Genomic DNA, 15,496 nt, shown 5'->3' with positions numbered 1-15,496 from the left:
TCATATGAACTCGGATATCCATTCTCTTAATTTCTATTTATTTTTTTACTTTTAAAACTATTTATTTAATTTTTAAAATTAGGCATATTTTCTCATACTTTACTCACATTAATTTTTTAAAAATAATATTTTAGTTGTAGAAAAAGGGCAAAGTTTATAATTATTTGATTTTTGTTTTGTCTTAATGGAAATTTAAGGCCTAAAATGGTTATTAATCCATTTAGATTAAATTAAATTGTATTTTATTTTTCTTAAAATTATTTCGATACTTTAAAATAATAAATAGAAAATTAAATATTCATAAAAAGAAAAGAATAGGGCCTTCTCTTACGTCATCTCGAGCTTAACGCACTCTCATATCGTTCAAATTTACGAATTTTAATTAAAAAAAAAAAAAGTAATAAATAAATAAATAAAGAGAAACCCTTAAATAAACCCGGGAAGCCTTCTTCTGTTTCTCTCGTTTTCTTGCCTCCATTCGCACTTGGAGAGCAACCATCCGTTCGTTCTCCCAAAAGCATTTCCGTTCTTCAATCTCGTTCTCGTTTGCAATCCAGAATCTCGCCTTTGTTAGGTTTGTTTTGAAGTTTTTCCTAATCTTTCAGGGCATGTTTTCTTGGTTTATTGATTTTGTTATTGGTATTATTGTTGTTTTATGCTATTTACCGCTCTCCTTCCCGCGATACCCAATTTTGTTTCACCATTATCGAATGGAATGTTGAATTATGGAATTTTTTGTTTGGTTCGCCCATCGCAAAACGCGTCACTCAATATCTTCGTCTCCGATCGGCTGCGAAGTTGTATCTGCTGCGGTTCAGCTTTGATCGAGATCAATTCGTGTTTTCTCTCCTGACGATCGGGTTTACGCTTCATCTATTTCTGCGTGCAATTTTCATCATCGTCAATGGGTTACGAAGACAATCCGTGAGCACTTGACATTATTGAATTAGGGTTTTTAAGTGTGATTTGTTTCTTTTTTCTGTAAGGTTTTTGTTTGTATCAGGTACCGTGACGAGGATGGTGAACCATTGATGGACTTTGACCATATACAGTCAGACGGTGAGCAATCCCCTGAACCGTACAATCCTGACGAACTATTAGATGAGGATATTGCTGATTGGGGCGGACGGCAGCGATCTCAGACTCCGGTCTATGATGCGGAGGAGCCCCAGGCCAGGCCTAGGAAGAGGTTGATCAAAAAGAGTTTGGCTGGTAAGGAAACAATGCCATCCAATTTGGTGGACGATAATGATGATGCGGCGGGCCAGTTTGTGAGGGAGGGATCGGAGGAGAGGAAAAGGAAGAAGGGGATCAGTAGTGGAAAAATGGAGAAGAGATTCAAACCTGAGAAAAAATTTGGAAGTGGTAGCGGAGGCAAGAGTAGATTATCCAAGAAAGCCTTCTCAGGGAAAGGGTTGAAGGATCAAGATGGGGATGTCAAGGAGATGTGGGAGACTATTGCTGGTGGCGGTTCTGATGTAAGAACTCTGCATAAATTTTTATTTTTATTTGATTTTGATTTTTTCCCCTCAAATTCTGCGTAGAATGAAATATTTATTTTCTTCAGTATTTAGTATTAGAAATTAGAGTGCCATTTCCCCCAAATTAGGCTTACTTTTCCAATGTAAATTAGTTTATTTTTCTCGTTTTGTTGTATAAGTACTAGTGATTACTTATGCAATTTTGATCTTCTCAGCATTGAAATGTAATCAGAGGAGGAGGTGGGGTATCGTACTCTTGTTATTATATGTCCTCTCTTTATTTTCTTTATTTTCATTTTTTTTATTTGTGCAGAATCAACATTTTTTAGGTTTTCAATGTTTGTAAACTTGGTTTTCTGTTAATGTAATAGGATGACCATGAGGGTACCAGAACATTAGATGATGATAATTTTATAGATGATAGTGGTGTAGATCCAGCTGACCGGTATGGAAGTGATGATGAACCACGTTCTCCCCGCTATGCTCCTGAGGTCAGTATTTTTTTTCTTCTTTGGACAACATAATGTTATGAATTAAATGTTTTACTGTTTCATGGTTGTTAGTTAACTGACGAACTGTGTATTTAATATGTAGAACTGCATAATTGAAGAACTATATGAACTTGTTAAAACTTGAGCTCCTTCTTTGTCTGAAGATCTGCATTTTATTTCTTTTGAAATAGTCAAATAATAACTATATCTGAATATGCTTAGATATTAATTAATGGCCTAGATTTTTCTTCAATCACCTACTTTTGTATCTGGATTCTAATAGGCGGAGGAAGGTGAGGAAGATGATGAAATTAATGATCTCTTCAAGATGGGTAAGAAGAAGAAGAAGAATGAGAAAAGTCCTGCGGAAATAGCATTGCTTGTGGAGAATGTCATGGCCGAGCTTGAGGTCACAGCCGAAGAGGATGCAGACCTTAACAGGCAGGGGAAACCTGCTGTCAATAAACTGAAGAAGCTACCACTTCTTACTGATGTTCTTTCGAAGTAAGTAGTAATGCAGTCTTCTATCTTTTCTTTTATATGTTTATCATATAAATTTTGGTCATCTTTCATAGAAAGCAGCTTCAACAAGAATTCTTGGATCATGGAGTGCTAACCCTTCTAAAGAATTGGCTTGAACCTCTGCCCGATGGGAGTTTGCCGAATATAAATATCCGGGAAGCAATCTTGAAGATTTTGACTGATGTAAATAGGTTTTCTATTCTTTTAACATCCTATGATATAGTGGTCATTCAAAATATTCTTATAATGCCCAACACTGTATTTCTTTTCCTTAGTTTCCTATAGATCTAGAACAATATGATAGAAGAGAGCAGCTGAAGAAGAGTGGCCTTGGGAAGGTTAGTGTGAGGTTTACTTTTTCTTGACTCCTGATCTTTCTTTCTTTTTTTCTTCTTTTTACCAGTCAGAAACAAGTTTGGTTATGATGTACATTTTGTAGGTTATTATGTTTCTATCAAAATCTGATGAGGAAACCACATCCAATCGGAAACTTGCAAAAGATTTAGTAGATCAATGGGTAAGTTGCCCTTTTCCTTCCCCTCTGCAGTTTTATCGTGATACTTCCTAGAAGGTCCTATTCCCTGTTTATCATGAAATTAGAGAGTTGTAAGATGAAGAGTACAAGACAAGTATGCTACTGTGGGGGTCATTTTATGTATAATTGGGAATTATTCCTTATTTTTTCCCTATACACTGTGATAGAGGTTGTTTCGAGCAATGCCTGTCACTTCCAATTTAATTATATGACTATGAATTGTTTTTATTTCAAAGAGTTCTCAATGTTTTCCGGCTTGGGATTATGCTCCCTAGGGAAGGAAGACTATATATTAGTTGGGCTGGATCCTGTTGTTGATTTGCCTAGTTCGTTGAATTTCCAACCTTTTAAAGTATGGGACAAAATTGGCATTTCCTGACATGTTGAAGTTAATGATTGCAGAGTCGACCCATATTTAACAAAAGTACTAGATTTGAGGACATGAGAAATGTGGAAGATGAGAGGGTGCCCTATAGAAGACCCATGGCGAAAAAGTACTTTTCCTTTATCTTTAATTTTTCTTTTCTCCATCTACTATTTCTTCTGTTGTCTTTTTAAATACTAATGGAACCCCGCCTGTAAAACGTTCTTGAAGGTCGGGAAACAAAGTTGCTGGAATGGAATCTCGAGATGGAGATCTTGACTTGGATGAATTCTCACAGTAAGATTTGATCTCATTTATTAACGTAGTAGTGGACCTAGTGCATTCAAGTTCTAAATCTTAATCTAAATTTATTTTCGTCCTCTTTTTTCTGCATTGTCTATATTTAAGTTTTTTATTTGTGCCATCAATGCAGGGGGCGTAAGTCTGGTCAGTCGTCCTCAAGGCAGCATGCTTCACGACCTGAAGCAACACCATTGGATTTTATTGTCCGTCCCCAATCTAAGATAGATCCGGATGAAATCAGAGCTCGTGCTAAGCAAGCCGTGCAAGATCAACGTCGTATCAAGGTTAGTTTTCTTCATTATCATATGAAGCTAAATGAATAGGAAATAATCCTAACCTCAAGGTTTAGGCATTTAGTTTGCTGAACCCCGGGATTAGAACTACAGGACACATTGTGAGAAAAACCATGGTGACCTCTTGTGTACTGGATGTTTCATGTTTAGGATCACATGTTATTCCAGGAGCTAGGAACCTTCCTTTATTATAGGTTAGGAGATTTCTTGTATAAAAAATAAGGGTATATTTGGGATGCCAAAAGCACTTTCAACCTAAAATCATCGTGTTTGGGGGCGATTTATTATTTATGATTAGAAGTTATTTCAAATATTTCGTGAATTAGTAGCGAACCACTCTGGGTTGTCCACCTAGTGGTCAATAAGGGCTATGTAAATAATAAAGGGCTTAGAGGGAATGAGCAAGCTATAGTGACCACTTAGGGAGGACTTAATATTTTACGAGTTAACATTGACAATCAAATGTGGTAGAGTTAGGTAGTTGTTTCGTGAAAATAGTCATAGGAAAGCATTTAAAATCATTGTTTGGGGTATAGAATCAAATATTGAAGTGTTCTTAATCTAAACACTTAATAAATGACTTCTTTTAAAAGCATTACATACACGTTGAATGTCACTTTTGTTGAATTTGAAAGAAAAAGAAGGCATCTTTGCAAATATCTGAAGAGAATATGTGACTCTCGCTACTTAAGAAGGAGAATAAGATGCGGCCAACTGCTCATCTGTTTTTTACATGTTGGTCATTTTGTCAGCGACACATTCATTTATTGTCTCCATGGACTTGTTTGTTCCATACTCCATTCTAAAATCAAAGCTTGATTATCCATGGCAGATGAACAAAAAGTTGCAGCAGTTGAAGGCTCCAAAGAAGAAGCAGCTTCAAGCAACAAAACTTAGCGTCGAAGGTCGCGGTATGCTCAAGTACTTATGACGTGTTATTTAACTTGCTATCGAAAGGAACTCAAAGTCCGAGTCTGCCATCCCGATCGTGGCCAGTAAGTCCAACAAATGGCTTAATAATGAAGGATGCAGACGCCAAAAAAACAGCTGCAGTTCGTTCATCTACCAAAAATCTTCCATCCAATGACCATAAACTCACCAAGAGATCTTAGTTAGTTATTTCATTCTTTTTCCGTTGAAGTGCTTAAGTTTCCTTGTACAAAATCACCACCGTATGGTGGAGCCAATTGGGATTTTTTGAGAACGCCATTTTTTTTTTTTTTTATTATTGAATCTGCCAATGTGCAAAAACCTTAAAAGTTTTGTCATGCTTTTAGTTTCCAATAGGCAAAACCACTAAACTCAAGATTTGTTCAATCAGTATCTAAAGCTTAAGAAAATTTTTTTAATTTTTTAAAATAAAAATTTGGCATAAACCTTTAAATATTTATTGTTTTAATGATATCCAAATTCTTAATAACAATTTTTATTATTTTAGCCGTTAATATTATACTTTTTAAATTAAAAATTTTGGGTTAAATAGTTTGGTGGTAATAATTCTTAATAGTGATTTAATTTGTGCATTTTATAATATTGAAGGGTGTAATTGGTAAATTTCATTAGTTTATGGGTAGATTTTGCAATTTCTCAGTTTATTTATTTATTTATTATTATTATTTTTATTTTTTTAAGAATAAAGAAATTTTGAGGTTAAAAATGAAAATAAATAGTTTGGTAACAGTTTGGATTATGAAAATAAAATGTTTAAAATTAGAGGATCAAAGAAAACAGTTGAGATGGAAATGCGGTTTAAACCGACAAAATAGAAATTTCGATCAAATTTACAGGTTAGTATAAATCCCTCGTTGTCTGTTAGCGGTATTCCTCTCCGGCTCCCCGGTAACCCCAAAGCAACTGCAAGCTACTATTGAGTTCATCTTCTTCCGCCACCGCCGCCTGGTTGTTTAGGGCTTCGACTAAATCGGAGTTCCGCCGGTGGACTATAACCAGAATCTGGCAACCATTAGTTTCGCCTGCCAAAGGTTGAACGTTTCGTTGAGGTACTGTTTCATCTGCTTTTTTCCTTTTGGTCTAATTTTATGTTCTCTAGTGACTATGTTTTCTCCGTTAGATTTCTAAGACATATATGGAAAATTTGGATGTGTGAGGCTTGTCGCCAGGGAAAATAATCTTTTACGTTCTGCCATTGTTAAATTACGGTGGGGCGGTTAGTCGAGACGGTTTTTCTTTGTGTTTAATTCATTCTTATCGCACTTCTCTCATTAAATGGAATTGTTTGTGTATTGTTTTCTTGGGGTCAAATTTTGGCGGTGATCAACAGCTAGTTTGTTCTTCTCTCTAGGTGCTGCTATTCTGTAACATACTCGAGTAATGTTTATTTGTTTATTTTATATAAATTTCTCACTTAGTCATTAAGTAGATGACTCTTGCCAAATTATTGATTATCATTTTGCTGTATGCGGATTTTCATAGGAGTAGATACTTCCCAGTGAACTTAACATTTTTTTCCGATTATATTTAGTTAATAGTTTCAGATTCAAATTTGGAAGATGTTATAATCTCTATATTTTTCTTCCTTACTGCCATCGATTGGTTCAATGAAATTTGTTTTTAATGTTCGGTTGATGTACTAGCCAGGCAAGAAGATGGTTTCTGGGTTGATAAATGCGAATCCAGTTGTATACCAAAAGAAAGAGCGGCGGGCTCGAAACACTCCATGTGATAGTGACGAATATGCAGTGGAACCCATTGATCAGTTGGAAATTTTTTATATCCTTTTTCATTTTTATAATCTCTTCTTTGTTGTGTTTTGATTAAATATTCAACTAAATGTTGGACCTTATAACTATTTAGAGCAATTAGTTTACTATAAAACTTTTATTAGGCCAACTCCCACATAATTCAACTGATTAACTTTTATAATCTCTTGGTGATTAGAGGTTTGAATCTCCACTCCATATGTTGTTGAATTAAACAGTGGAAAAAAAAAAAAAAAAAGCTTATTTATTGAAATGGATAGCCTTCAGTCAGTCGAGGCTCAAAGAATCCTGTGCTTTTCTATATTGCTTTATACCTTAAGGATAAGTAATTGTGACTTTTTTATTAATGAAATTGTGGTTTCTTATCCACTTTGTGTAAACTGTATCTGAAGAGGCATTTTTATATAAGTTTTGTGGAATTCAAAGGGATTATGAAGCAGATTATGTGCATGTTAACTCTATATAATTTTCCTTAACATTCTTAAATCATATTAGAGATATAAAAGATCCTGAGCACCCTTACTCTTTGGAAGAGCTTAAAGTAATAACAGAAGATGCAATTGAAGTAGATGATAAGCTTAGCTATGTGAGGTAACCTAATCTTTGGTATTCCTGCTGTCCTAACCTCATTCATCAATCATAATTGTAATGTTTGTTTATTCTGGTGTAAATGGTTGTGTTGCTCTGCAGGGTTACATTTACTCCAACAGTTGAACATTGTAGCATGGCAACAATTATTGGTTTGTGCTTAAGAGTTAAGCTTATGAGGAGCCTACCTTCTCGGTACAAGGTATTAATCTTGAATCTTGTTCCTTATTATTGGCTAAGCATTCATCTTCACTAATGCATGGTTGGGTCAATTAGTACTCATATTTCAGCTTGTATTTAGTACTCTTCTCGGGAATATGTGGAAAGAAAGAAATCAAAGAATATTTGCAGAAAAGACACAAACTTATACAAAAAATTTCGACAATATTATTTACCATGTTGGATGTGATAATTTCACGATGGAATTAGTCATTGCATGGTGGTGATTTTAGAAACCCAAATTAGAAAATTTCCCCCTCGTTCTAAACTTCAAAATAATTTCATTTTACATTTGGAATTTAATTTTTTATTGCTTAAAACCCATTCCCCATTGTTTTAGGTTGACATAAGAGTAGCTCCTGGATCGCATGCTACTGAAGCAGCAGGTATGTCGGTGACTTTATCCTGTTTACTGTACATGCTCTCATGTTTTAAATTCTACCTCGCTCCTACACATTAGCAGTCACCAAGCGACCATAAATCTACTTTTTCTACAAATTTCTATTCAACATCTAGTTTTACATTATGAAAAGCATCAATGATGAGTTGCCTTTTGGGAAAAAATTATGAATAGTTTGCTCGTAGCTATAATTTATAATTACCTACTTGTCGGTTCCTTAAGTTGCAGTCTTTTCATTTGCAGTAAACAAACAACTTAATGACAAAGAACGAGTTGCAGCAGCACTGGAAAATCCAAATCTAGTAGACATGGTTGATGAATGCTTGGCTCCATCTCATGGTTGATTGAGTTGGGAGTGCCAAATGGAGTTAGATCAACACTCATCTGAAATCCAATCACATGGATTTTTTTTTTTGATCAAGGAAGAGCAGAAATGGTCGTGTAAGTGTGTTTGTTTTTTGTGGCTATGTATTTATTATGTCTTTACACTTGATGTTCATATATGATAGATCGATTCCAGACTCTGTTTGTTCGAGATTCGTTGTTTTTATTTCGGTTTTGATCTTGAGAAAATATATCTATAGAACGACTGTTTGATTTGTAGTCCTGCTGATCACTTTAAATGTTCTTGGTGCAGGCCCCACAATCTTTCTTTCCTTCGCAAAAAGAAAGAAAAAAAGATTTTGTGAGCTTTGCTTCACGGGTGGTTCAGGAACATGAATATACTTCTCCATTTTATAATGCAAAGTACACGCCTACATCTATTCTTTTTTGAGTTCAAAAAGATGTTGAGCATAAGCCTGACTTGAATTTTTTTTGTCTAAGATATAGAGTAAAATTTCCAAACAAAGATATAGAGTAAAAGATCGGGTGTGTATATCAGTTTAGCTATGATCATGTTACATATTTTAACTTACTATATAAATCTACGTATTTTAGTTAGCCTATATAATTTTAAAAATGTTAAATTATTTAATTGTTAAACTTTAACGGTATCTAATAATTAAATAATGAAATTTTTATTTAAAAATTTAACAGAAAATGAATAAAGGATAAAAATAGGTACAAGGATAAATTTTGAATGTTAAATTATTAAATATTAGAAGTCATTTACCATCTTTATCAATCAATATGCCAATTTATTTTATGGTGGTGAAATTTAATTTATACTATTTTTCACCCTATTTTACCATTGCTAATCTAAGCATGGCGAAGTGAATAGGACATCAAGTAACCATCTCAACAATTTTTCTATCTCTATCTCAGTTATTAGAATGAAAAAAATAAAAATAAAATAAACTTGTAACTTCTTCCCCATGTGCCCTCTAGAAACCACAAAGCTGTAAAAGTAATAAATGAAGATTGCAAAAAAGGGATAAATGCCATTATGTAAAACCATGAGTGTAACGAAGGCCAAAATAATTACCAACATGACTTGAAAACAAAGCAATCCCTAGAAACCCTTTATTTACAAATGAAGCCCTCCATAAATATCACCAATATCCCACAAAACACAAACCCAAAAAGAACCAATGGCTAGAATCTCATTCATTTTCGTCTTCATATTGGCCTTCCTCTCAGTTGCAGCCATGGCAGAGCCCAAAGAAAAAGATGGTGCAGTGACTAACTTCCATGACCAGCAGTTCATATGGGGAAGGAAGGAGAGAGTGAATCATGGAAGCTTTAGAAGCCCTAAGAAACACCTTCTCAATCCTCACCATTTTCAGCCATTTGATCCCTTTCAAGACCCTATTGATCTCTGAGAACTTTTCTAATGATCTTTCGTTGCTTTTTCTGTCTTTCTTTCTTTTAAGGGGTTTTTAGTGGTGAATTGTTAGATAATTGTTTGGGAAGTTCATATGTTTATATTGTTTGTATTTATTTTGTACTTTGATTTGTACCATAAGGTTGAGTTTGCCTTCTAATTTATGTATGAGAACTTTGTTTGTGGGTTCATGTTGAATACAGGTGGGGTACTACATATATATATATATATATTTTTGGAACCTCATTTACCAATACAATAATGACACCTACAATATCAAAATTTATAATTGAACAGGAAAATGCATGTTTTCCTATAACAAATTTGAATATTAATTATATGAATATGTGGAGAATTTTGCTAAGCTAACCAAATCAGTCTTCATCGTCAGAATCATTGAATGTAATCTTCGTGGACTTGGGGGCATCTGCTGTAATTTCCTTGAAGTGTGCTCCATAGAGCTTGGATTCCTGCAATGAAATCCATAACATCGCCATTTTTAATGTTTTGTGCATCCAAAATATTGAATGAAAAGGTTCTACCAAGCTTAATATTTGCTAAAAACATTAGTTTTTTTTTTTCCTTCTACTAATCAGATATCAAAATCACGAACAAAAAGTTGATTCCAGAACACAAAATAGCTCGTAATCGAGGCTGGTTATCAGTGTTTACACAAGAATGTTTTATGAAGATGTAATAAACAAGAATCTTTTACCTTTTTCTTCACGTGAGTACCAAATTTCAAAAGCGCATCTGGTACAACTTGCTTGGCTTCACGGAGAACATTCACCAGCTCCCCAGCAAGTCCCTAAAAGAAATGGCAGCAAAGGATAAGTGAGTTGAACAAGCCAAATAATTTTTTTGTAAAAAAAATGGGAGAAATATATAGGATCCTTAATAACCTTGTTTTGTTGCATGAAGAATGTGTGAGCAACACCCTTTTTACCAGCCCGTCCAGTCCTTCCAATTCTATGGACATAATCTTCAGTTGTGAGAGGAAAGCTATAGTTAATTACTACTTCTACATCTGGAATATCTAAACCTCGGGCGGCTACATCAGTAGCTATCTGTAATTATCAACATAATATACATTTGATCAAGCCATAGTTAACTATTGAAAATAAAAAGGGAAATTTATAGAATATTCCCATCACAACAGGAAGCAGTTTAGCATAAAAAAATATATATACTCCTACTGTTACACAGTAAGCATAATGGTGTTGCAAGATATTAGTCAGCACTGCAATGGAATAATAGGAAAAACTCACAAAACAGCCTTGACTAGAAGGTACAATTCGTAAAAAATACCAATAATCGAAGAGAAAAGACTCTGAAAAAAGTGAACTATGATGAAATAAAACTGTAAAGCCTTGTAACAATATGAAAAATAGTCATAAACTGTCGAAGGAACAATTATTTGCAAATGTATACCATTAATGGATAGCTTCCGCTTTTAAATAATGACAATGCCTTTGTTCGTTCAGTTTGTGCTTTGTCACCATGTATAGAAACAGCCTTCCAACCCCTAGAGAATTTAAGAAAAGGAAAAAAAAGGCTCAGAAAAATAGAGAGATCATTCTTTAGGAATTAAAAATCATCTCCTGATGAATCAGAGGAGCCAAAATTGTAAACACCAATCTAGATTACCTTCTCTGGAGCATTTTTTCGACTCGTGCAGCTTCATTCTTGTACAAGACAAAAACCAGTACTCTGTTCCTGGAAAGAAAAAAACCCGTTGTTGCCAAATCATTATTCTCCGATACATATATGTAGAACAAATCATTAATTATAATAATTTCAATTTTATGAAAGGTTCAAAATACCTTTGGGATTTATGGTATTTTTCAAGCAGAGCAACTAAACGATCATCACGTGCACGATCATCCAAGACCTATCCACGTGAATGATTAATGATTCTGAACTCTTTTTGTTTAATTTATAATAAAGTTCATCTGGATATGAAAGAATACCTCAACTATTTGCATGACATCATGATTGGCAGCCAAATCCTCTGAACCTACAACCACCTGTCATAAAATACTTCCATCTTAAAAGGTTTAAGAATAACAAATTAGAACATTATTGAGTAATTGCGAAGTGTGCACACCTTTACTGGGTCAGGATCCATGAATTCTTGAGCCAATTGATTAACTTGTAGAGGCCATGTGGCACTGAACATAACCATCTGGCGTTCTGCAAAAGAGTTGGAGCTTAATATGAGTGCACCCATAGAATCTTTAGTCTTGTAGAACCAAACTCAGGATATAACAGCCATTTAAAAGTGTGAGTGTAAAAAAAAATGCAAATGAAGACCAAATATGTTAACCTGTACAAGTCTGGCTTAATATAGACCGCACTTCTGGTTCAAATCCCATATCCAACATTCTATCAGCCTCATCAAGAACCTACAAGAATTTAAGCTGTCTTGTTAATAGGATTACACATCGAGATAAAGAAAAAGGCACAACATAGAACCAATGAGAAGGCAGAACAGAGATACTAGTTTGAACCCAGCAAAATCTATTGCCGCTAATCAGTATTCTCTTTCAAATTCATTTTATGAAATGACGAAATTTTGAATAACAGATTGCATGCATACTGTTAATATATCTAGGTTCAAAGTTCTTTACAGTGCACAATTTAATTCTTATTTTAAGTTATACCCAAATTGTAATCATCTCTAACTCAAGCACCTTATCGCGACACAAGGTTTGGAATTTTTGTGATCTTTCATGGGGAGAAAATTATTAAAAAAAAAAAAAAAAAAAAAAAAAAAAAAAAAAAAAAAAAAAAAAAAAAAANNNCAAAAAAAAAAAAAAAAAAAAAAAAAGAAAAAAAAAAGAAGAAGAAGAAGAAAGAGAGTAAAAGGGAGGGAGGGACCCAAGAGAGAATGAAAGAGTACAAAAGAAGCAGAAGGTACATACAAAAAGAAAGTCCAGCAAAAGAAGACTTAAAGTTAACTAAACAAAAGAGGGGCACCAATTCAAAATAATAAGACCAGAGGGTAATAACACAACTCCTTAGAAATTGAACCCAAAAGGAGACATTAAACCTAACATTCAACCAAACCTCCTCCGAGGAACTCGCCAAATTGGATCAAATTATATTTTCAATTTCTATGGTATAAAATACTATAGTTCACAGAATCCCACATAGATGCACCGTGTCTGATTAGCAATCCTACATTGTGCTTCAATACTTCATTTTTTAATGACTACACACAACTAAATAATAAAGATGTTAAATTCACATGTTTTCTTCATGAACACCTTGCACCCATACATGAACGCACAACATGGCAATTATAGCAGCAGCAGCAGCAGCAGCAACAACAACAACAACAACAACAACAACAAAAAAAAAAAAAAAAAAAAAAAAAAAAAAAAAAAAAAAAAAAAAAAAAAAAAAAAAAAAAANGAAGATAGACATCAATAGATTTAACTCAAAGTGACCATTCTCCTAAGGTTAAGAATATACAAGTTTTGGTACCAAAGAGATTGGTCACATACCACAAAGGACACTTCCGAGAGTCTGCAGATCTCCATTTCCATCAAATCCTTTAAGCGTCCAGGAGTTCCAATAACAATGTCCTGAGGGTAAGAACATAAATGTGTGATTGTATGAAAAAAGAGAGAGTGAACAAAATTAAGGGAAAAAAATGTGTGCTTGTCCTAGGTTGGTTGTAATCTACAACATGAAAAAAAAAAAAAAAAAAAAAAGTCCCAAAATCACAAAGAGGAAGCAGAAACATCATACAACACCAGATTTAAGACAAGATATTTGGCTTCCTTTGGAGACACCTCCATACAAACAAGTAGACGTCACACCACATGGTTCTCCGGCATTTTGAAGTACACTTGAAATCTGCCATAGCACATGAAGCCTATAATTAATCACAAATCTGATTCGTAAAACAACAAGATAAACATAAGATTGACATTGCGATGAACACAATTACTATGATCTCAAGGACATTGTCTTCTGCGTTGCAAGACTATCGAAACACATAAAACTGATGATGTCTTATGGTAATTACAAGCTTAGATATATTCCACTTAACTTTACAAGTGCAACTAATCTCATCTCGAGATGGAAAATTTTAATAAGGTTCCAATCCCCGTCCCCAAGTTAAAGGTAATATAAGCCATAAAAAACGTATAAACAAAGAAAATAGCATTCAGAGGGGCTACATAGCAAATCGAACCCTACCAAGGTTTACCCGTCAGCCATTCATGTGATGAAAGCTTGGCCAATTTCTCATTATTAAGAGGATACACTAGGCCAGTTTTCCTTCTCTAACCTAATAGGAAATTAATCTAACCCTAGAAAGCTTCCAAAAGTCCTGCCTATAAAATCTTTTCCCTCACTTCCCTTGAATTAAATTATTATTAGATAGAACAAAAACTGTACAACCAAACGACAGTCCAGACTAATTAAAAAAAAAAAATTGAAATATAAGACTATATGCAATTATCAATACAATATGCAATCCAAGTGAGTTGAATTTCGTGAGAACGTACTTGTTGAGCTAATTCCCTCGTAGGTGATAGAACTAGACAGAGAGGACTCCGCCCCTTCGGCATCTTGCCCTTTCTCTTGTTCAAAACATGCATAATACCCGGTACACCAAACGCCAGAGTCTTGCCTGTGACCACAAACAACTAAAATATCCGCTATGGCTACACAATGGAGATTATGATCCCATTATAAAATGCTAATAGCCAAATCCACAAATTACCTGATCCAGTGGCGGCGATGCCAATAAAATCTCGACCATGCAACAAGAACGGCCAAGCGTGGGACTGAATAGGAGATGGACTTTTGAAAGTTCGACAGCATTCCAATACTTCATCTGGAAGTCCCGCTTCGGCAAACGACTTAAGCGGTGCGAACTTTCCCTCCTTTACACCTTTACCAGTGACTACCACGGATCCATCGGTAGAATTTTCATTCACCTTCGGCACTTCCTTTTCATCGGAGGTTGTGATTCTTACGTTTTCGTCCTTTGATTTCTTATGCTTTTTCTTCTTCTTGGGAAGCTCTGAATCAGTTCCCTCCAGTACATTCTTCTCGTGACTAATTTCATCCTTCTCTTGACAACCCGATTCTCTGTCTCTCTTCTTCTTCCTCTTCTTCTTCTCTGTTTTCGTATCGGATTTCACAAAAACTTCTTGGGCAACCGGTTCGCTGACGGCAGAGTCCTCTTCGAGCTTTCCAACCATGGCGGTGTCTGGTAGGGGAGCTCGGCTCAGGTCGAGTCGAAGAGAAACAGCTAACGAGAGGCCAATTGTGTCAGGAGCAAACTTGGGGGATTTGTAGGGTTTTGACTTTTTGACTTATGATTATTTTCAAAAGATAATATATATATAATCTGCATTTGTCTCACAACAGTGGCTGTAGTTTAGTGGTGAGAATTCCACGTTGTGGCCGTGGAGACCTGGGCTCGAATCCCAGCAGCCACATTTATCGTTTTAAAATAATTTACATTGAAGAGACTTTTTTTCTTCTTTCTTTTTATTTTGAACCTATTAAATAAGTTTAAAATATATATATATATATGGTTTACTGATCTCATCTTTTACGGAATCGATCCCCTTTTGACTGTACAAGAATATGTGGAGCTCGGCATGTCTGGAAGCACAGGAGAACGTTCTTTTGCTGATATTATCACCAGTATTCNATCTCAGGCCTTCGCCCCTCCCAGTTGACAGTTCCGGAAAGAATAGAGAACAGTAGTGAAACCCGAGCGAGGGGAGACCGAGTTTATGAGGTGAACGAGCGAAAGCGGCTCGAACCATAGCGAGAGGAGATCCAA

At 34.9% G+C, this 15,496-nt stretch overlaps 3 protein-coding genes and 1 non-coding gene across 6 annotated transcripts; 3 read left to right on the top strand and 1 right to left on the bottom strand.

Annotated features, from left to right (window-relative positions):
• The first annotated feature begins 434 nt into the window (after positions 1 to 434).
• LOC111796152 (protein IWS1 homolog 1) lies at positions 435 to 5,247 on the top strand. The gene is made up of 12 exons (XM_023678868.1): positions 435 to 574; positions 799 to 924; positions 1,004 to 1,478; positions 1,853 to 1,972; positions 2,256 to 2,476; positions 2,548 to 2,677; positions 2,770 to 2,832; positions 2,934 to 3,011; positions 3,432 to 3,523; positions 3,625 to 3,690; positions 3,827 to 3,980; positions 4,822 to 5,247. Exons 2-12 carry the CDS (start codon positions 905 to 907, stop codon positions 4,918 to 4,920), a joined length of 1,518 nt encoding a protein of 505 aa, XP_023534636.1. The 5' UTR covers positions 435 to 574; positions 799 to 904; the 3' UTR covers positions 4,921 to 5,247.
• A 518-nt stretch (positions 5,248 to 5,765) lies between these two features.
• On the top strand, positions 5,766 to 8,807 carry LOC111794570 (protein AE7-like). 3 transcript variants are annotated; one of them, XR_002815115.1, is made up of 7 exons: positions 5,767 to 5,989; positions 6,588 to 6,719; positions 7,195 to 7,300; positions 7,400 to 7,499; positions 7,857 to 7,902; positions 8,160 to 8,357; positions 8,554 to 8,807. XR_002815115.1 is itself a non-coding variant. In XM_023676610.1 (6 exons), the coding sequence occupies exons 2-6, from the start codon at positions 6,596 to 6,598 to the stop codon at positions 8,258 to 8,260; spliced, it is 477 nt and encodes a 158-aa protein (XP_023532378.1). In that variant the 5' UTR covers positions 5,766 to 5,989; positions 6,584 to 6,595; the 3' UTR covers positions 8,261 to 8,455. The 3 variants fall into 3 exon arrangements, 2 of the variants coding, with proteins under 2 accessions (XP_023532378.1, XP_023532376.1); XM_023676610.1 differs by lacking the exon at positions 8,554 to 8,807 and having other exon boundaries at positions 5,766 to 5,989; positions 6,584 to 6,719; positions 8,160 to 8,455; XM_023676608.1 differs by lacking the exon at positions 8,554 to 8,807 and having other exon boundaries at positions 8,160 to 8,455.
• A 1,106-nt stretch (positions 8,808 to 9,913) lies between these two features.
• Positions 9,914 to 14,972, bottom strand: LOC111796143 (DEAD-box ATP-dependent RNA helicase 5-like). The gene is made up of 13 exons (XM_023678852.1): positions 14,420 to 14,972; positions 14,202 to 14,326; positions 13,438 to 13,545; positions 13,191 to 13,271; positions 12,008 to 12,086; positions 11,789 to 11,874; positions 11,652 to 11,708; positions 11,505 to 11,572; positions 11,329 to 11,397; positions 11,113 to 11,206; positions 10,584 to 10,748; positions 10,397 to 10,489; positions 9,914 to 10,151 (listed from the first exon to the last, which is right to left on the bottom strand). The coding sequence occupies exons 1-13, from the start codon at positions 14,901 to 14,903 to the stop codon at positions 10,056 to 10,058; spliced, it is 1,605 nt and encodes a 534-aa protein (XP_023534620.1). The 5' UTR covers positions 14,904 to 14,972; the 3' UTR covers positions 9,914 to 10,055.
• Positions 14,973 to 15,071: 99 nt separating this feature from the next.
• Positions 15,072 to 15,143, top strand: TRNAH-GUG. Its single transcript has one exon. It is a non-coding gene; the product is annotated as a tRNA-His (tRNA).
• The last annotated feature ends 353 nt before the right edge of the window (positions 15,144 to 15,496 follow it).

This window comes from Cucurbita pepo, chromosome LG05 (genome assembly GCF_002806865.2).
Source record: "Cucurbita pepo subsp. pepo cultivar mu-cu-16 chromosome LG05, ASM280686v2, whole genome shotgun sequence".
Classification (NCBI taxonomy): domain Eukaryota; kingdom Viridiplantae; phylum Streptophyta; class Magnoliopsida; order Cucurbitales; family Cucurbitaceae; genus Cucurbita; species Cucurbita pepo.
The sequence above is the reverse complement of the archived record's forward strand: the minus strand, read 5'-3'. Positions and strand labels throughout refer to the sequence as shown.